This window comes from Bemisia tabaci, chromosome 1 (assembly GCF_918797505.1).
Source record: "Bemisia tabaci chromosome 1, PGI_BMITA_v3".
Classification (NCBI taxonomy): domain Eukaryota; kingdom Metazoa; phylum Arthropoda; class Insecta; order Hemiptera; family Aleyrodidae; genus Bemisia; species Bemisia tabaci.
Window position 1 is genome coordinate 37,469,597 of NC_092793.1, and position 21,142 is coordinate 37,490,738.

General features: G+C 39.6%; 2 protein-coding genes across 2 annotated transcripts in view; one reads left to right on the plus strand and one right to left on the minus strand.

Moving 5' to 3' along the window:
• Positions 1-21,142, minus strand: part of l(2)k09022 (HEAT repeat containing 1 homolog l(2)k09022) — a 125,476-nt gene that overhangs the window by 1,915 nt on the left and 102,419 nt on the right. The window contains exons 24-27 of the mRNA XM_019058500.2: positions 19,239-19,613; positions 10,513-10,804; positions 4,046-4,195; positions 1,466-1,663 (exon numbers count right to left, since the gene is read on the minus strand). Of these exons, the coding sequence (XP_018914045.1) occupies positions 1,466-1,663; positions 4,046-4,195; positions 10,513-10,804; positions 19,239-19,613 (1,015 nt within the window). The remainder of the gene's footprint in view (positions 1-1,465; positions 1,664-4,045; positions 4,196-10,512; positions 10,805-19,238; positions 19,614-21,142) is intronic.
• On the plus strand, positions 10,837-19,220 carry LOC140224630 (uncharacterized). Its single transcript, XM_072300591.1, has 2 exons — positions 10,837-15,819; positions 16,192-19,220. Exons 1-2 carry the CDS (start codon positions 14,731-14,733, stop codon positions 17,023-17,025), a joined length of 1,923 nt encoding a protein of 640 aa, XP_072156692.1. The 5' UTR covers positions 10,837-14,730; the 3' UTR covers positions 17,026-19,220.

Sequence of the window (21,142 nt, forward strand, 5' to 3'; positions counted from 1 at the left end):
CATAATGTGATACATCGTTAGAAAGAGCATGAAAAAAGAAAATTTTTGGCGCAAACCGGAAGTCGATCTGACCCCCCTGTCAAAAGTTAGGGGGGTCCAAAGGTTATTTAGGGGGTCCGTACCTTCATTTTTTAGATTAGCTTCGGCGGCTCTTGGACATACCGTTTCTCTTTTCAAAGAGTCCTCGAATACTCCAAGTCTGATATCGAAGTCTTCATATTGCCCCCGGGCCACCGCAGCCCTCCCGTAGGGGGGGGGGGGGGGTGGGCCTGATACAATGAAACATTGCATTAAAATGCGAAAAGTCACGGAAGAGCTTCAAACTTAGCATCAAATCCGAGTGGAACTTCTTGCCAATGTTAACGCAAAGGCAGCCTGCGACTTTAAAGTGAGTTTTCAAAACTCTCAGCCCCCTGCCCCCCCTCATTTTTGGTTGCAGAGCGGGTAAAAACCGGGAAATTCACTCCAAATAATGCCCGAAACTAATGTCCAACTTGAGGAGGACTCTTGAAACGTTGCGATCAGTCGGAGAATTGAAATACAAGGACTGCCACCCCCTTAAAGTACAAAAACATCCAAAAAAACCCCGCTGCCCCCCTCATTTTTGGTTGCGGAGCGGGTAAAAACCGGGAAAATCGCCACAAATGATGCCCGAAACCACTGTAGAACTTAACGCGGACCCTTGAAACGCTGCGCCCAGTCGGAGAACTGCAACACAGGAATTGCCGCCCACTTTACGGACGGAAACATCCATAAAACCCCCGTTGCCCCCCTCTTTTTTCTTTGCAGAGCTGGTAAGAACCGGGGCATCATTTCTGGCGAATTTCGGCTTAAGCATGGAGGATATTTTACAGTAGGTCCGCCAAGATATCCATTTTAACTTAATAGTTAAGAATTGGATTGAGTTCATTTTGCAGCAGTTGTCGACTTGTTGAAAGAATTCCTCGATGAAATCAGACATTTTCCCTCTATTTTGTGTAGAGTTTTGTTGGTATCAATCCAATCGCCTCAAATAGTTGGTCAAAAAGACAGGTTGTACGGTCAGCTGCGCGACCTATGTGCGTGGTAACCTCACCTCCTTATCAATAAAATGGCTGGCCACCGTTATGTTTCTAAATCAGTTTTACTTTATTTTATTGACATCCCAAACAAGTCAAAATACAGTTTTATTTGCAAGTAGCATTCTGCAACAAGTTTTTGAGCCTATCAATTTGTTTACCATAAAAAGTGATCAAACCTTCATCTGAATTCAAAAAATTGCCCCTAGCTATCACACATTAAACCACAAGGAAAACCAATCTTTAATTTCAAGTTCTTTTGGTCAGGACCCAACTAATGTAGATACGTGATATACATTTATGGTATCAAAAACTGATCCTACGAATCGTGGGTAGTTAACTGTTGGTGCAAGTAGTGTAGTAATATTAGTAAACTAATATAAAAACAAGGCTGGAGGAGGACATACTTAAAACAGTTCTGATATTGATTCACCCAGACTTTTCTCTAGGTTCTGAATGGCTTTCCTGCAACACATTTCAACGCTTTCATCGTCATCTTCGAGTAACTCAGCCAGAAATTGGACGGTTTCTGGTAACAATGGTGCAAAGTCGTCTCCTAATTTTATTGCAACTGCACAAACTGTTTTCAATGCTACTTTGCGCACCTGAAATCATACATAACATGGAATAGGATTAGATAATCTTACGAAAATTAAAATCCCCTCAAAAACATACACACCAGATCCATATTATTAGGGTAAAATATTGTTGGTTATCTGCACTATGCACATTGATTAGACAATTGCATGCAGCCAAAATGCAGACCCTCACAGTGTGTGGGTGATTTGCACGGTGATTGGGGTGAAAAGGGTAGGAGAGACACTATGCGCTGATAGCATGATCCAACACTTCTAGTGCCACAATCTTTTAGACGCCTACTCCTGCACTAACAAATATTATTCAACTTGCTCCCACGGGTTTTTTACTTGTTTGGAACAATGCTCATAATAAAATATGAAATTATAGAGAATTCTCCTCTCATTTCAAAAAGAAAATAAGCTCGACTTGTGACTAGAAGTTTCCCAAGAATTGGTTTGGATAAAGCGCAAATTTGAAAGAGAAGCTCTGCCAGTATATAAGTGGCAAACTTCAATCAAAAAATTTTTATTTCAGGATGTAGCCACCATTGTAACCAGACAAGAAAAATTAGAGGTTGCGATATTTAAGGAGCTCCTATTGAAGAATTCATAATGAATGCTCTAATGTGCATATTAATTTATGGCAAATCCGAATTCAACTTTTCCTTTTAAAATATATACCGGGGGAGTTGCCAAATTGTACAAGAGATGTGGTACAAAGCAATTTTTGAATGATCTGATGGCTGTCCACATACTGTATTTTGACTGGCCATAAGAATGCAGTACCTACAAATTTCTGTGTAATAACTGCAGGATCCTGATCATGGTGGCTAGAGATAAAATCGTACCACAATATTTTTACTTACATTTAAGGCTGCATTTTTTGTTTGCACTTTATATCTCGATGTAAATCAAAGCAGATATAATCAATTCACCTTTCGACGCTTATGTAAGTCTAGAGAGTTTACAAAAATGCAATCGTAGAAGTCCACAGACTAAAAATCTCTCCTGATTTTGTATGTTTTGTGTTATAGTAGTTTCCAAAGCTGTGACAACTGATCAACTTTAAAATCGGTAAAAAAACGGCTCACTTATTTACCGTTCTCCCTTCCACTGCATTGATTTCGATTTTTCAAACAGTTATTTCTTCAATTCGAAGGCTGGTTTTGATATGAACACTTTAAAAGGAGTTTTTCCTATGATTGTAGCAGAAGGTCATTTTGAAAAAAATCATCACCTTTCTTGTGGCCGAGCCTTTCATGGGCTTTAAATTTGCTTAACAATTCGAACAAAACAGTTTAATAAGGTCCGAATATGTCAGATCAGCTTACATTCCTTTTTAATATTCAACTCTTTTGCCTGTGTCACACTATCAAAATACTCCATCAAAATGTCAAGGTCAAGTGCTGTGATTGGTCCAAGTCATCGAATTAGCCAATCACAACACCTAACCATGATATTTTGATGGCTAGCTTTGATAGTGTGACACAGGCAATTGCGAAAAAGGTGGGCAAAAACAGAAATGAGCATATTTTTCCCAATTTTGATAGGATGTTCAGGTTTTACTCTGCATTTTGGGACTGCACTTGACTAGGGACAAAGAGGACCACCAACTATGCGATCAAGCCCTATTGAACTGTTTGGTGCATGTATATATCTCGTTAGGTTACAGCATCTCTCTTATCTGTAGCTTTTTTTTTTTTTTTTTTTTCCGGTTGATGCCTACTGCCACCTATAATACCACATGATGAGACTGTTTCCGTTCCCCCCACTCCCATCTTACGAGTTGTGAGTGACAGTGACATCACCCTCTCCTTGAACCAAGTTCGCTGACCAGCTGAGCCATCTTCTTCAGTCAGTGCTTCGCTTCGCTCTCGGCCGATCGACGATCTTGGTTCCGCCCGATTTTCCCATCTTTTTTGTTCTTTCGCCAATGCAGTTTTCTCTTTTCCAGTTTTCATCCAGATCTCGAGGATCTGTTTCCTTGTTTGTAGTGTATGTCACCCGCCATGTTGAGTGAATAAATTCTCTTTTAGTTCTCCGCAAGCGGGGCTTTTCATTTCCGCTACCTCACCTCACCAGAACCTTCCCCTTTTTGAGGCCTTAAGCCGTTCGTCAGCTTCTCTCGTTTCAATGTGTAGTGGGAAACATCAATTTTCATACTCCTAGGCAAAAATCTTCAAAGTAGTGGTATCGAATACATGGAAAGTTGAAGAGGCATTAGTGAGATGCTTTTTCTTGAGAAAAAAAAAATGAGTTAAATCTGCTGAATTATTTGATTAGTGCTGGAAGAAAAGAAAGTCAAAATGAGACTGAAATAATAATGCCTTAGCGAGAAATTGTTTTTTTCGACTTCACACTGACTTTTGAAATATTGAGGTAGTTAGGCAGAAAATACTGGCTGCATACCTCAGGATTAGTATGCTGAGTTTTAAGTAAAATTTGATAATTGAGCGGCTTCCAGAGATTGTCATCTCCAGCTGACACGGCCATTTGAGCGATACAAGGAATCAGCAGATTTTCACAACGATCCTGCCAGTTACCAATGCAGTTTTCCAACTGAAAAGAGAAAATAGATCTCCATTTATTTGAGCTTGAACAATGGGCCAGAATGCAAGAATTAAAGAGACATATTATAAACAGAACACAGGGCTTTTACATTTGATAAAACCCGAAGCTTGCAAGGGAGATGTTGCATGTGTGAGGAATTTGCGATTGGATTGTTGATTCTTATGTAAAAGTTCGCGAGAAACACGATGGTGCCATTTGTTTTCTCTGAGATCAACTCCCAAGCTCAAAAAAAGCTCTCAAGTTGAGGCCAAAATGGAGGGGATATCCCACCCTACCCTGAGAGTCCACGTCTACTGTTCACGCCGTGAACATGGGTCCAGCCAGCGCCAATGTCACCACCGCACTATGGTCCCAAAAGCCCGATTTAAGCGGCAATAAATCGAAATAATGAAGTTTGGAAAAAGTTCGATTTTAAGACGTAGATGGATAGCACATACTGTAGAGAAGACTCCTGTAAAATATCACCTCGATTGAAGCATTAATTAAGATGTGACAAGCTTGGGAAGTGCGGCGCGCGGATCACTTTCGAGTTCGATTCCAGTTACCGAGCGGCAGTGCTGTGTTTACGGGCTTGTTTTCGTTGTTTCACCGCACCTGAAAGTGTTTGGGCACTTGATTCACAAAATATAAGGTAAATTTAAGATGTTTTATGCTGAAACTATTTTTTTTTTAATCATAACTAATGCTCTAGATTAACCCTAAGACATAGTCAGTTTTTCAATAAAATCGCAAAAGTATGATCCAAAAAACATAATTTGCACCTCTGAGCACCTCATAATTATTTTACTCGGAGGTTATTTTCATGACTCTAGACTACCTTTTAGTCTGAGTGGCAGATCAATCATCCACCATCGCCTCAAGTTATTTCTCGTGGAAAATGACGTTTTCGCGTTTCTTAGCACTTACTACAATCATCTATCATATGCCAATGACCATGACTTTTATCATGTTCCATTCTCTTATTCTATGAAATCAAATGCATTAGAGCCTAAATCTGTCCAGGCAGAATAATACGAGTTGATGGAGCTGATCGGGAGGAATTGAAACCTGAGCTCAGGAACAGCAAAGAATCGCCTTGGGAGGCTACTTTGAGGCCCTGTAAAAGTTTTTTTTGACGTTTTACCATGTTTCAAACACATAGTCTATCAAAATGGATATGTTTAAGCTTAAGTTTAACTTGGCAGACGAAAACGAGTTCAAACGGCCGATCGGTGGGACTTAAAAGTAAGCCTCTGGAGCCATGAAACGTTGAAGTATTATCCTGAGCTGCCTTTTTCAAGTTCCCTTGACAATAGTGTTTGACGAAGTTCTACTATTAGCTCCTTATAGTCCATCCAAAGCAAAATTTAATTTTTAAGCTTAAAAAAAAGAAAAAAAATTCTCCCGAGAATCGAACCCGCGACCTTCAAAAGATGGGTGAGACGCGATGTCCACTACACTACCGCGTTGGCATGGTGTATGTGCCTTAATTTGATGTTTCTGTACAAAATATTACCACAGTTATGTAAAGGTATAAAAATGTTAAAAATGGATTTTTTCCGGAAAAATATTTGCATATTCGCACTCATTGTCAGCGACCCAAAAAACCCCTAAAAACTCATGTTGAGAGGTTTAAACATACACATCTGATTTAATGTCGCTTAAATCGGGCTATTAGGACCATAGTGCGCCGGCCGGCAACGCGCCGCGGTCGCACTCTTCCCCGCGACCCGCGCTTCCCCTCCCCGCCGCGCTCCTCTTCTCGCGGCCCACGGTGGATCGAGTCAATGGTACAGGTCGGTCATGGGCGATTCGGGCGAATCGCATTTTTTAAGGGTCAAAAGTGTTCCTCAAGAGTTATATTTTAAGGATCTGACATTGATTTGGAACGAAACATGTTCATTTTTGTGACAGAAGGCATCAAAGAGGGGCTTTGCGTAACTTTTTATTTTAGCGACAAATCGTCCGAGTCTTTCTATTCCATTTAACTTGCTTCTGTTTAAATTAATGCTAATTTCATTGACATATTCTTGTTCTTCAGAGTCTGGAGAACACATTGCACTAGTAATTTTTTGTATTTGGCCCATTTTTTCAATGATTATGTTTGCGCTAATGTGCTCATCTCAAAAAGCGAAAAAAAAAAGTTTAGGTAAACTTTTAACTACCCATCCGCCACCATCCGCCAGAAAAATTTGTATAGGCATGTTCGTAGGAGTCCTGAGAATACGATCCCGCAAAATTTGGGTGCCACTTTGCGCCACTTTGGCCGTGACGTCACTTTTTCTGTTGCGTTCCGAGATTGTGCGCGAGCCTTATCTCGAAAATCAAGCGACCGGTTAGCTGCCGCGGCACTTAGCTTGCTTCTGTTTAAATTAATGCTGGTTTCATTAATTGATTCTTATTTTCCAGAGTCTAGAGAACACATACCGCTAATAATTTTTTGTATTCGGCCCATTTTTTCAATGATTATGTTTGCACTAATGTGCTTATATCAAAATGCAGAAAAAAAAAGTTAAGGTAAACTTTTAACTACCCATCCGCCACCATCCGCCAGAAAAATTTGTATAGGCATGTTCGTAGGAGTCCTGAGAATACGATCCCGCAAAATTTGGGTGCCACTTTGCGCCACTTTGGCCGTGACGTCACTTTTTCTGTTGCATTCCGAGATTGCGCGCGAGCTTTATCTCGAAAACCAAGCGACCAGTGAACTCTCGTAACTGCTAAATGACCCAGGTAGGTATGATTCCTGTTCATCGGAAACTGAAAAACAAGTTTCACCATCAAGACGTGCTCTTTGGCCCGTTTTTCGTATTTTCATTATTTCCTAAACTACATATCTATAGGAGAACTAAAAAAAAAAAATCGGGCATATTTTCACTCGGACATCCCTTCATATCCCTTATAGAAAGCTTTTTTGGGACGTATGCGTAGATAGCTTGAGGAAACTTTTAGCAAGAAACCCCCCCCCCCCTTTACTTGCCTGGCCCCTGACTATGATGCCATTTTATCTGTTGGCCTCCGCGATCGCGCGCGACCGGTCACTGGTGAACTCTGATAACTGATGCTTCTTTCAAATACGTACATATTTTTTAATTTTTCACCTATTTCGATGTAAACAAAGTGCAGTTAGTACGAAACTAATTACACTGCGAGTACGTTACAAGTCCGGGAAATTGTGGAATTTTTGCGGTTTTTTGCGTCGCTTGTTTTTTAAGTTTGATGCGGTTTGAGAGCGGAAGACGAGGATGAGAGTGATGGGGAACTGAATAAGAAGAAGAACAATAAGGAGAAGCAGATGACAGATGACTGTTACATGCATGTTTAAATTTTTTTTCTTTTCTTTTTTTTCTAGCCATCTAGTGTTTTTTCTGCTCTAAGTCCCTGTTCCGTCCTTTAAATGTAAATATGAATTTAAAGTAAAAGTGATCTTGAATATTTTCAAAGAATTCATAAATGTATTTCATTTGTTTTCTCACCGATCTTTATGCATAAGAATGATATCTTATGACAAAGTTTCGAAATTAACTTTGCAGTGAAGGGAATGATTTATCTGATGCAGCAGCTCATAACTGGGGAGGTATTTTTGCGTATTTGTGACACTTATTAGTAAGTTTTCATAATTTTATTCATAATTTATCCTCTTCCATCATGAAAAATTAAAAACTCCGCCCTACGAAGTAAAACACAGACGCCTAAACTTTGCACCTGTATAGTTTTCCCGACATAATGCACAAATACGGGTCTTCAGGTACGTTGTTCACCAAAAATAACATCAAAAATGAATTCTACGCGAAAAATTACATGAGATTGATGGTACATAATTGATCAAATGACCAGGAATATTCGTTATCCTCGTAACATTGGAAGCGCAACGCTCCATGACCGACCTCTCCCATTGACTCGATCCACCGTGCTGCCGTGCTCCCCCGCGACCCGCGCGCCCTACCTCGCGACGCGGCTGTCCGCTAGATCGCATTGACGCACCTAGCTTCAGACGTTCCGCCGCTCTTTCCCGTCATCTCATTTAGGCATCCCAGCGGCGCGGCCCATGAAAAGTGTGAATCACCGTAAACACCTTCTACCGCAGATTGAGCCCGCAAAGTGTATCCCGCATAACGGTATCCGTTAAGCGGACTTTTCACCTATATAGTTATTTCCAGGTCTTCACAAATTAACAACCGGTCATCACCATCCCACCAGACGCGATATCCGCACTTTGGACCAAGTCCTGAAAGGCGCTTAGCTGTTCAGCTACACAGCGCAAGGCTCCCGGTTGCATCCTGCTGCTTCGCAGTCAAGCCGCATCGCTGTTGCCTGCACAGTGGCTCCCGTGCTTGGCAGCTTTTAGCACTGCACGGAGCAACCCGCAATCGCGTCGTAGCGGTATCCGCCGGAGCGATTCGCTCAGGCAAGCCCTGGGGGTATCCCTTAGGGGTCTTTACCGCGCTTCAAGCGCACAACCTGGAGACGCCGCGCCCACTGTCGCGGATTGCCTGCCCATTAGGCGACCATCGCCTGGTCCAGCCAGCTCAAGCGCTCGGATGAGCTTCCATCTCCGGCTTTACAACCCGGAGCTGCTCTCCGTCCTGCGCGCTTGAAATCACGTGCCTGCGCGCACATCTACATCAAGACAAACTCTCCATGCAAAGATAGAGAGCAAATACATTGACAGGGCTGCCACTTTATTTGGGGACTCCAAAACTGAAAACACGGCAACCCTGATAATGTATTTGCTCCCTATCTTTGCATGGAGAGTTTGTCTTAACGTAGACGTGGACTCTCAGGGTAGGGTGGGATATCGCCTCCATTTTGGCCTCAACTTGAGAGCTTTTTTTGAGCTTCGGAGTTTATTTCAGAGAAAACCAGTAGCACCATCGTGTTTCTCGAGAACTTTCATTTAAGAAACAACAGTCAAATTGCAAATTCCTCACACATGCAACATCTCCATTCACTCATTTTTTGCCCACCACCATGGAGGGAACTAGATGAGAATTGATTTTCAAGGCATGCGGTTTTGCAATGCAGGCATCCAAACAACTGAGAAGAGGCCCCTCTCCCAATCCCCTCTCTTATGCAACGGAAAACCAGGATCCTCTCTATACTTCTGCCACTGCTACCTTTCGCAGCTAAGCTCCACCAAATGCTTATTTACTATGTGGTCAACCCTAGATTATGTCTGGCTTGTTGTTAAATTGGGTTCAGAGACCCCTTCCTCTCAGTTGTGCAACCATGAAGCAGGTTTGAACCCCCCCCCCCCCCTTCTCTGGAGATAATATACATGAATATCGACGGTGAAACTACCAAACCACGTATCTCGGTTTGCGGCGTCGCCGACTTCCTGTCATACTTTATTTTTTAAATGAAAAACTACTTAATGTTCAGTCTTGAAAATTTTTGTGATTTTTCCTCTTCGTGCGGAGAAAATTCTGTGAAAATTTCAAGGAATGATATTGATTAGGTTTACTTCAAAAAAATAAAATGCGAGCGTAGATTTTTAAACACAGCAAACGAGATACGTGGTTAGCATTCACTGTTAGCATTTTGAGAGCCAAAAAACGAAGGGTTTGTGAGCCTTGGGAGTCCAAATTGATATTTTTCTCTTGAAGTTTAGGATCATAAGTCTCAATACCTACATTTCCGACTTTCTAGCTCGATTGCATTTTCCGAAATAAAATCTGCGAGATAGCCAAGATTGTTAAATTAGGAAATCGGTAAAAACCACTTAGGTGTCCTGCAGGACCACTTAACCTTTAGCTACGACTCTGAGATTTTATTGTGATTATTTTCTGACCAGAGGGAAACTTTTCAGCAAGTATCTCCGTCGGATTTCGCAATTTTTTTTTCCTGTACAAAATGGAACACCCTGACGTTCCTTCATGCAAGAGACATGCAAGCATTGTTTCTAAAATGAGCCTGAAGTATTAGTTCTTACAGAATGCAATTAAATTGATAAATTAGATTATTTACTTTCTCGTCAGAGCATAAGAACTTGAATGAGAAAATTTTCTTGGATGAGAGCTTAATGTAAAGTGAACAAAATGTTGAATCCTCGATTTGACATCACTACCAGCGTTGCCAGAGCATCCATCTTAAAAAAATGTAATCAAGCAATGTGTCAGGCACACTTTTCAAGGTTCACGTTTTCTCAAGAAACATTGCAACAAGGAAAATAACTTATGTTTACTAGTGAAAATTAATTAAAACCCGCTTTTCAGATTAGACTCTTCAGTATAAATATATCAAGTCATGAGACTGCTTACATTCAGAGGTTAATATGATCAATGAGTCTTTAACCAAAACCAATAAATAATTAAAAATATATTTACCTGATCAACTAGAGGCTGAACTAAAATCTCAAAACGCTCGAATCTTTCTTTGCTGGCAAAGCGATACAAATCAAAAGTGAACACGCTCAACAAAGTTTTCAAAACTTGTTCCAACAGAAGAACTGACTTTTCGACATCAGATTCGAAAAACAAATTGGACGTGTCCTTCCCATTTTCAGGGTCGGCTTTAGTTATATTTGTTTCGTTCAGGTACTTGACACTGGGTTTGAATAAGCTATTGGCCAGTGATGTGAAGAGTGCCTGTAATCGCTGCGATAGTGCATGTGTTATTCTGTAAAAAATGAAACAGAAAGAACAGGATATGAAAGAATATTGGAGAAAAAGTGGGAGATTATTACACATATCGTTGGCTTGAGTTCACCCATCTTTTTACTCTAAGAAAAATTTAAAAAATGAGAGTTTTTGGTCAAATTTGGCAACAAAAGATAAAAATGACCCTTGGAATTGTTGATTTTTCATATTCTATCAACTCCAACAAGCTGCATTTTGATAATTTCAACCGTTCAAAAGTTTTGGGCTACGCGTCTTCCACCTATAAAGATTGCAATGTCCAATCAGTCTTGAAGTAGTGCTCTTACACCAGTGAGCATTTTAAGCCAGTCAAAGTAGATCAAGTATTCCAGATTAGGGGAAAAAATTCCCATACAAGCGATTTTCGGCTAAAGTTACTTGTAAGGGTCAAAAGAGGCACAGGCTAAAAGTACCCATTGATATAACTTGTGCTTGCCCCCCCCCCCCTCCCAAAAAAAGGCTAAGAAAAATCGGTTTTTCAGCTGTATCTTGGAGATGGCAAGTTGCAAGTGATTGGGAAAATGTTCCTCATTAAATTCTGCACAAAAAGAGTCTCTTATGCTTTTTCTTCTCCAAGCACTCCTAGACCCCCAAAATAGCCGCGGCGTGTGGGCGTCATAGCGCGCTTCCTCACTGTTCGCATGAGTACGGCTCTATATAGACCGCGCTGCCGCGCCGCTTGCTGTGCCGTCGAGAATCTCAAACTCTTTACCCTGTCACTGTCTATACATGCCTGGAATTTATATGATATGCAATGATTGTGTCCTTAGGGTGCGTCAAAAAAAATGAAAGTCTGAAATGTTGCGCTCCCCAGGCGGCAATCGATGACGTTTGGTAAAAAAACGTTTTTGCCAAATTTTGGGCTAATTTCAACCATTTTAAATGGTGCCAACGGTCAATTTTGTGGTGAAATTCTGGTTTTTCGACTTAGACCACGATTTTATACAAAAAACCCGATTTTACGCTGAAATCGTGCGTTTACGGGCAAAATGCCACATAACTCAAGTTGTAGAGGATGAAATTTCACTCTAGAAAAACGTCTTTTCAAACAAAAAAAATCAAATCTGACAGGCAAAACGCACTCCGGTATTTTATTTTTTGGTCCTCAGAATTTCTGAGGCCTTACAAAGCACCGCTATTAAAGACTCAATCCTTACCAAATTGAATCGAAAATGGGTATAAATGAACTGTAGGTAAGTGCTAAGGATACACATGTCATCAGAACATCCTCTGTTTTAAAAAAACGTCCCATTTTTTTACGCATTTCTCAAAAAAGTATACGACCCGAAAAGCAGGATACTGAAATTATTGCCTTCGACATAGTTGGTAAGTTAAGATACTAATAGAGGTTCGAGTCAATTTTCTTCAGATGAAAAATCGAACGTTTTAGTAAGAAGGAGAAGAAGTGGACGAAATGGTGGAGATGAAAACCGTCTGTCCAAGTCACTATAACTGCAGCGCAATCCTTCCGCCGCGGTGCGCCGCGCGAATGTCTGACCAGTTGCATACATGCCTAGTCTCGAGGAGTTTTAAACACACCAGCGGGGCGGGAGAATATTTTTCGACTTCAAGGTCAACGAAGATGAAGCTATCCCCACCACTTTCCCCGCCAGTCGCCTGAGCGGCCAATCAACTGTTCTTACGTATAACGCCTTGAAACCGCAGACGGGTGAACAGCTAGGCACCTTCAGTACCCCTCCGATATTTTGTGCCCTCAGTCTTGGTGTCGCTGACGTTCTCTTTCGCGCAATAGTGTGTGAGTTTCTTTATTTGATCGAGAAGTGGCAATAGAGTGCAAATTAAGATGCAGCAAGCAATTTAAAGATCATTACACAGTGAACGTGCAGTTTTAAATTTAGATATCGGATTGCGGAATAGTGCGATTAAAGATGCGAATAAAGAAGTATGCGAAGCTTTTAGAGCCTAAATCGGAAATTACTGCCGAAAAGTATCCGTCTAGAGGGCAAGTGCTCAGTAATTTACTGTACGAACTTAATGTTAAAAAACAATATCTGTCACAAAGTGTGGAAAATGTCATTGACAGAGTGATACCTTTTTGGGTTAAGGCTCGAAGTCCCACATTAAGAAAGATGTTTACTTTTTGCAGGCAAAGACCCCCTCGGAATGAGCAGGCAAGATGGCTGCGTGGCGCGACGGGAACTCAGAGCAGTTCGAGCACTCTCTAACCAATACCTACTCTAACCCATCCTATCGTCTGCCGTCTCCCCACCTTATCTATCCAAATAATCATGTTTCCAATTATGTAAAATGAATCAGTGAGTTCGGAAACACTCCAACACGGGTTTTTTTCGATTTTCACTTTTTTATGGTTTAGTAACACTTATGGATAAGTAGAGCATCTGCACGCAAAAGGATGTTTCGAAATTGCAATCGGAAGTGCTCGAAACAGCGACGGGAAAAGGGAGGAATCGAAGAATTTCATTGGAAATACCAATTTTTGGCCGATCAAGGGAAACGGGTGACTATCCGATTATGCGGTTTTCTTTTTTCGGTTCAGTATACCTTGTGCCAACAAGTTATATAAATATTCAAGCGTTATTCAGGTCAAAAAATATAAATTTTTCAGGGCAGACTATGAAAAATCAGTATCTGAAACTTGGTGCGTTAAAGTCTCTAGAGTACTTCTTGCGTCCTTTGGCACCAAAAAAGTTTTTCTTAAACTAACTTCTTCGCCCGCTGCGAAGTTTTAGGTGTTTCCTGAAAATTTTTTTTCCGAGTTGGTGTATTTTCGAACTCACTGATTCAAATGTCATCTTAGGTACCTAATGCTATATTTATGCTCCCATATTTCACCCCTTGATGCCTGACTGGTAAAATTCACCACTTTTTGGATCGTTATGTACTTTTGTAGGTAAGTTATCAAAAGCAGAAATGTGCAAAGATATTTTTTCAGCAAATTTTTCAAGAAATATGCTAAGTGCCTCGTTACCTTTAACAGGATGTTTCCCAGAAGTTGTACCATTGTGCCACAAAAAAAAATTTATAAATTTGTGCAAATGCTGAGTTAAATTTTTAGCTTGATGGTTCATCTTCACATGGAAATATTTTTGGTAGAATTACAAATTCCACAATGAAAGTCTAGCAACACAGCTAACTTAGCAAAAGCCCTCATATTTCTTGAAGTCAGGAGAGGGTAATATTTCTCCCCCCCTCCTCCTAACTAGTTCCCCCAATGCTCCTGAAAACATCTCTGCTGAGCGCAAAAACCCTCAAACTCATCCCTCATCATCTGGCATCCCCATGGCTCAGATATAAATGAAGCCCCTCCCCCCCTTATTTTCCATCAAAATTCAAAATGTAAGTAGGTACGTTTAGAATTTGATTTCAATGCCTCAGAACGCTGCGGGGCCCCCACACAAGCTTGTGATTTCTCCAGATATGCTAAAGATTTTCCCTCCTTAGGTAATCCTTAAATTATATCAGAAAAATGTCTTGCCAAAGAATTTTGAGAATTACCCTGGTTAGTACTTGGTTTGAACTCTTTTAGAAATTTAATCCCGATCAAAAAGGTCAATTCTCTGAGCTGAGCAGTTTAATTTTTCTCCGAGAGTGAAATTTGTGCTTGGCGCCATTATGTGATGTGCAAAGAGTAGAGGAGAGGAGAGAGCAACAGAGTATAATCATGGAGTCCGAGCGAGCTTCATGCACGCTCCACCAGCTACTCCCGCTCTGTGATCGCCTGCTCATTCGTAGGGGGTCTTTGCCTGCAAAAACGCTCAATCATTAAGAAAGGACAAGTGCAAAAAAAAATTGATACAGCTGTACCAAGAATACAGGAATATTCAACGAATCGTAAATAAGAAAAATGCGTCGAAGTATGAAGCAGCTTTTACGAACAGTTTACACCATTTATTTGAAATTGACAGTTCTGATGCTTTAGCGTGTATGAGCGTAGAGGACAGGCCATATTTGCTGTCTGAAAAAGAAAAAGCTAGAAGGGAAAATCAAAACTCGCAAAAAAAGGAAAAAAAGGTGGATAAACAAGTGTTACAGGAAGAATTACCAGGTGAAGGATATGCTGATAGAAGATATCTTGCGTCAAATGAACTTGAAGCTGCACGGAAGCAGATGAAAAAAAAGAAGCGTACCCTTCGGGAAGAAAGACAAAAGCAAAAAGCCGAAGCATATGCTAAGAGACTCTCTGAAAAAATTATATTGTCAGGATCGTCTTCACAAGATTCTAAACCGTCATCTCAAGGAAGTGTTTTTGAGTCTAAGTTACAATCGCCCAAGAGAAAGCGGTTGCAAATATTAGACGAGGAATTGAGTTCAACTTTAGATCGCACGAGAACCTCCAATCGAAACGCCACTTTTCTCATCGCAAAAACCGCTAAATCAATGGGTGTTGATGTGAAGACTCTAACTGTTAGCGAGGCATCTGTGAGACGAAGAAGAGCTGAGCTAAGAAAAAATTCTGCTCAACGAATTCAAAAGAACTTTAATCCTGACGTGCCTCTCACAATACATGTAGATGGCAAACTTCTACCTCCATTGATGGGTGGTAAGAAAAAGGTTGACCGATTACCAATTTTAGTCACAGGTCACAACATTGATCAACTTTTAAGTGTACCTGCATTGCCCTCTGGCAAAGGTATCTTTATAGCTGAGGCAATTTGCCAAACTGTTCGGGAGTGGAATATAGAGGAGCAAGTCAAATCTATATGCTTTGATACCACGTCCTCAAACACTGGAGTTAAAAGTGGTTCTTGTGTCTGTACGGAGCGAATCTTAGGTAAACGTCTCTTATATTGTGCTTGTCGTCATCATGTTTCTGAACTCCTTCTCGATGCTGCAGTCACTTCTCGCATAGGCAAGAGGAACCAACCTGAAAATCCTATTTTTACCAACTTCCGTGACAAGTGGGAGGATATCAATCCAAGCACCTATACGACGGCCCTAGACGACCCTGACATTCTTGAAAATGTGCAGCCTATCAAGACAGAACTTTTAAACTTCTGTTTCGAGCAACTTTCGGTGAGTTTTCACTAAAATACATTAACATTTTTTCTTCTTTTGGCCAAGTTTTTTAATTTTTAAAGTTTAAAGATCGTTATTGACGTAAGTGACCTTGTATCTCGATCAATCAAGTTCAATATTTACCCGTTGCTTTTGATGACGTCATTTTTTTTACTTAGAAAACATCTTCCTCTTTAATTTTAATTGTAGGAAGTAGCAAATCACGAGTCGTGCGTCAAGTTTCATCAGTTCAACCATAGTTTAACACACATAATTTTCTCTCTTTTTGTTAAGTATTTACGTGCAGGCATCTGTGCGCACGTGTAATGCTGAGGGCCTGTATTCTTAATAACAAATTCATCGATGCTGTTTTGTATTGTTTGTTTCTAGAAACATAAACATAGAGAAGATTACAGAGAGCTTCTAGAACTTGTGATCATATTTTGCGGAGCAACACCAGAGAGAGGAGTACGATTCAGAAGACCTGGAGCAGTATCAAATGCCCGCTGGATGGCGAAGGCTTTATATATTTTAAAAATGTATATGTTTCAGAAACAATTAACTATGTCCAAAGAACTGTTAGGTCATATTAAAGACATTTGCACTTTCATTGTTTGTATATACGTAAAGTATTGGTTCCAATCGCCGTCGGGGGCAATGGCGCCAAAAAATGACTGTGATTTGTTATCGAGTCTTTTGGCTTATGAAAAAATAAACCTTCCTATTTCTACAGCTGCTTTAGAAAAGTTACTCAATCATCTATGGTATCTGTCCGAAGAATTGGTAGCTTTTGCATTTTTTGATGAGCGGGTCCCCTTCAAAACAAAAATTCGCATGGTGAAGGCCATGGAAAAAGAGAGCTCAACAACTAGTCCTCCAAGGAAAGCATCGCTTGACATTAACTTATTGAGAAGGAAGAAAAACATCTCATTGGAAAATTTCGTAACTTCCAACACGCACAATTTTTTTAATCTACTGAATATCCCTAAGGATTTCCTCAACTCCCATCCTTCCGAATGGAGTCAGCTAGAAAATTATAATGCAGCTTGTAAAATCGTAAAGAGTATGAAAGTCGTCAATGATGCCGCCGAGAGATCGGTGGCATTAATGACGGCTTTCAACAATGCAATAACATCGAAGGAAGACCAAAAGCAATTTCTACTCCTTACTGTCACAGAGAATTTGAAAAAGTATCCCTCAGCAAGGAAGACATTTTTGTTGTAGGCACCTCACTCAAAAATTGTGTCCAAAAATTTGTTCTGCACTATTACTTACTGGATATCCTTTTTTTCGAACGCAATATATCATACATTGAAGTACACGATAACTTTTTCTTTCATGTGCCGCTCCTCTTCGATATGCTGCGGAGGAAAATTCCCCTAAGTTTTGTTGAAATATACCCACTTTAGTATGTTTAAAAATTATGCAAAAAAATGAACGTACCGAATATCTGCAGTCAACCACATAAAAACATAATTGAGGACTACTGAAAATAATAAAACAACATCAGTTTAAGAGAAATAAATGGACTATTTCTATCAAACGGAGCTATGTGCATTATGACGTGAGCCCGGTTATGCACATATTCTTACGGGTCTCAGGACTCATGTCGTAATGCATGTAGTTTCGTTTGGCAGAAATACGTCCAAATGAAGTCCACTTTTCTGAAAAAAAGTGAATTTCGGCAACCTTCTGTAACGTTATTTTAATCTTCTCATACCATGAGAGCGATGATGTGTTTTATTTTTCATCTAAAGTGGGTACTCTGATCTAAAGTCAATTTACTCTTACGTCTGTCAATACTTTAGAGTCCATTTAAGTATTAAGTAAGCCATTTTGTTCAACTTAACCCCACCCCCTCCCCTTAAGGCCATCAGTGAGCCAACCCATCCGCGCCCTTTTGAATTACATGAGCATAACTTGACTCTTCCTCCTTCCAATTAATTTTCTCCAAAGATAACGTAGATAACTGAAAAATAGCCACAAAATTGACTTTTATGGGAGAATATTCTCTTTTTTTTCCAAGTGAAAGGCTTACATCTGGGCTCGACCCCCCCCCCCCCCCCCCCTGTGGCTTACATAATACTTGCACGGCCTGTAAAGTTTTAGTATCTTTCAGGGTCATTTTTTTCAGTATCCTGCTTTTCGGGTCGTATACTTTTTTGAGAAATGCGTAAAAAAATGGGACGTTTTTTTAAAACAGAGGATGTTCTGATGACATGTGTATCCTTAGCACTTACCTACAGTTCATTTATACCCATTTTCGATTCAATTTGGTAAGGATTGAGTCTTTAATAGCGGTGCTTTGTAAGGCCTCAGAAATTCTGAGGACCAAAAAATAAAATACCGGAGTGCGTTTTGCCTGTCAGATTTGATTTTTTTTGTTTGAAAAGACGTTTTTCTAGAGTGAAATTTCATCCTCTACAACTTGAGTTATGTGGCATTTTGCCCGTAAACGCACGATTTCAGCGTAAAATCGGGTTTTTTGTATAAAATCGTGGTCTAAGTCGAAAAACCAGAATTTCACCACAAAATTGACCGTTGGCACCATTTAAAATGGTTGAAATTAGCCCAAAATTTGGCAAAAACGTTTTTTTACCAAACGTCATCGATTGCCGCCTGGGGAGCGCAACATTTCAGACTTTCATTTTTTTTGACGCACCCTATTGTGTCCTCTTACCTTGTTTGCTATGCAAAATTTTGTTTTCAGTCAGTAAACCGTGCTTACGGTCTTTTGAAAAGTTTCAGAATTTTTAGCTTGACCCGTATCGTGCTACTTTTTTCGTTTTTGTTGATGGGGTCTGCATTTCCGGCGTTCATTTTGAAAGTTCTTGTTGAATTTCATTGTGCTGATCAAATATTTAAGTTCAATTTTACAAGGCAAGACTTGGGATTCTTTCAAAATAAAAACGCCAAACTCAGCCAAACTTCTACAACAGCCACATTCATTGTTCATGTAGCCAAAACAGTAACTCAGAGTAAGACGCACCAGACAATAGTGCACACTGAACATTTGTAGTATATGGCCTGAATTAATGAGTTTGATGGCATAAGGAAAATAAACTGATTCACATGCAGGATAATTGGATCGCATTTAGCAAAAAGGAACCAGCATGATTACAGTGTTATCAAAATGGTGGAACTTCTTCTTTTCTTTTAAAAATTGAAGTACAGTATTAAAATTTACACAATTATTTTCCTTCATGTTAAACAATTTTTTGGTGAGGCACAAAAACTATTAGCTAGTTCTGAAAATTTTTTATATAATTATGAAGAAGCAATATTTTTACAACACTGGAATCTTGCTGGTTCCTTTTTGCTAAATGCTATCCGATTATGGTATGCATGTTGTGGGTGGACTTGCTAGCTCGTTTGTCACCCTGAAAAATGAGATTCAGAGAACTTCTCTTCACTTCTGAAGAAAGTAATTTACTTACTTGTAGAATATTATGACATTCAGCTTATTTGTTTTGATATTGAGACCCCAGTCCAAAATTTTATAGAAAAGGGTTCGGAAGACAGGCTCAGAATACTTTAGAACCAAGGCAACAAAAGAATTGATGATAGCATTTTCTATGGTCAAAATTGTTTCTTCACTGAGCTTGGTTTGGTATTGACTCCTAAATTCAAACATATTCATGAAATATAGATTCAGTTCATCGGTTGAGAGCACATTTCTTTGGAAACTGTCACTCAGGATGGACATCAAGATTTCGATGGCACCAAAATGCTCTTGCTCACATAGTCGGTTGTAACAGATGTTTACAGCAGGATATAGGACTCTTTCTTGTACATCATTGGATAATTTTTGCCTGAAAAAGAAAAGAAAAAAATTGAAAAACGAGATTAAAATTTGAAGTAACTTTAATCAAAAATGGAATCAGCACTAATGCCGCAGCAGCTGGAATGTCGGTTTGGAAAACTGTAACAAATTGTTGATGGATAATTTTTCTTCTTTTTTGATTTTTATACTAGACTTTTATACATGTTCAATATCGGACCCACTACAATGATACCCGTGTTTATAACTCCAATTAAGAGAGAGAATTTTTTTTGCATTTAACATTTGCCGCAAGTCCTCTGAGTCTCTAATTCTACTGTTCAAGACAATGTAAGTGTTTTTTTTAAAATTAATTTCATTGCCTATCTCTTCTGTCAGGCTTAATTTTTCTACTGTATATTCCAACTTATTTTTAACATAAATGGCAACTCCATCATTTTGCTTCTTGGTTTTTATTGAAAAAAAAAAAAACTATTGTAGACCCCTCTATCGTACGATTCATTTCCGTCATGCCATGAAATCGAACCGAAGCAGGTAGCGATCAGATCTATCCAAGAAAATAATAAGTTATCGGTGATCTGAGCTAATTTGAAGCATTTAAAATATCCTTTAAAGCAACCAAATTTTCGGAAAAATTAAACCGCTTGGGGGAGGAGAGTCCAAGGTCAAATAAAGGAAGTGCATTCCTAAAGATAAAGGGTCTTTAAACTGTTTTTAAAACCTCAAGTTTTCTGAAACCCCTTGGTAGAGTGGATCGAAATTTTTGAATTTGAGAGGGAAAACGCGTATCTTCGAAAAAAAGTTGTCAAAAGGGCCCCATATCAAGTACCCAAAATTTCGCCGCATAAAATTGACTCCCTCGTACCGCATGAAGGCCTAAATTTTTAATTTATTATATTAAAGGGTACAAATGTTTTTCTGATAATTACAGCGGCTCCACGTCGGGGTGTGTTTGCTAGGTGGCAAGCTCTGTAAACTTTAAAGCCTTGAATGAATATCTAATCAATCCTTAGAGAATGAGTCTCAGAGATCAAAGCAATGTCTGTATGTAGCTCCCCTAAGGTAACCCCAAACTGTACATATTTTACATTAGTCAGACCAAAATACAACGCATCGATTGATAAGAATTCATCTGATTTGTTTGTAGCATTTCCCTTGAAGAGTGACTCAAGCCTATCCACCTTCTCTGTTAGCATTTCAATCATCTTTCTTTGAGATTCTATTGTTGCTAGGAGCTGAGTGATAGGAGTTTTATTCAGGCTATTTAGTTTGTTACTGTCAGATTTTCTACTTACTGTATCCGCAAAACTGACATTTGCTTTCAAGTTTGAAGCAACTGGCTCTTTGTGAGTCAAATTCTTCTTACCATTATACTCAAGTATAGGAAACTTTGCTTGTTCTGGGGACTTATCAACCTTCTTTTTTTTGACCAGTTTCTTTAATTCCGTTAGCATTTAGCCACCAAAAATATTGCATTTGATACTGTCTTATCAAGGTTAGAGCTGCTCTTCCGTAATTGGAGGCATATTAATTTTGTTAGAAAACTATGTACAGTGGTAT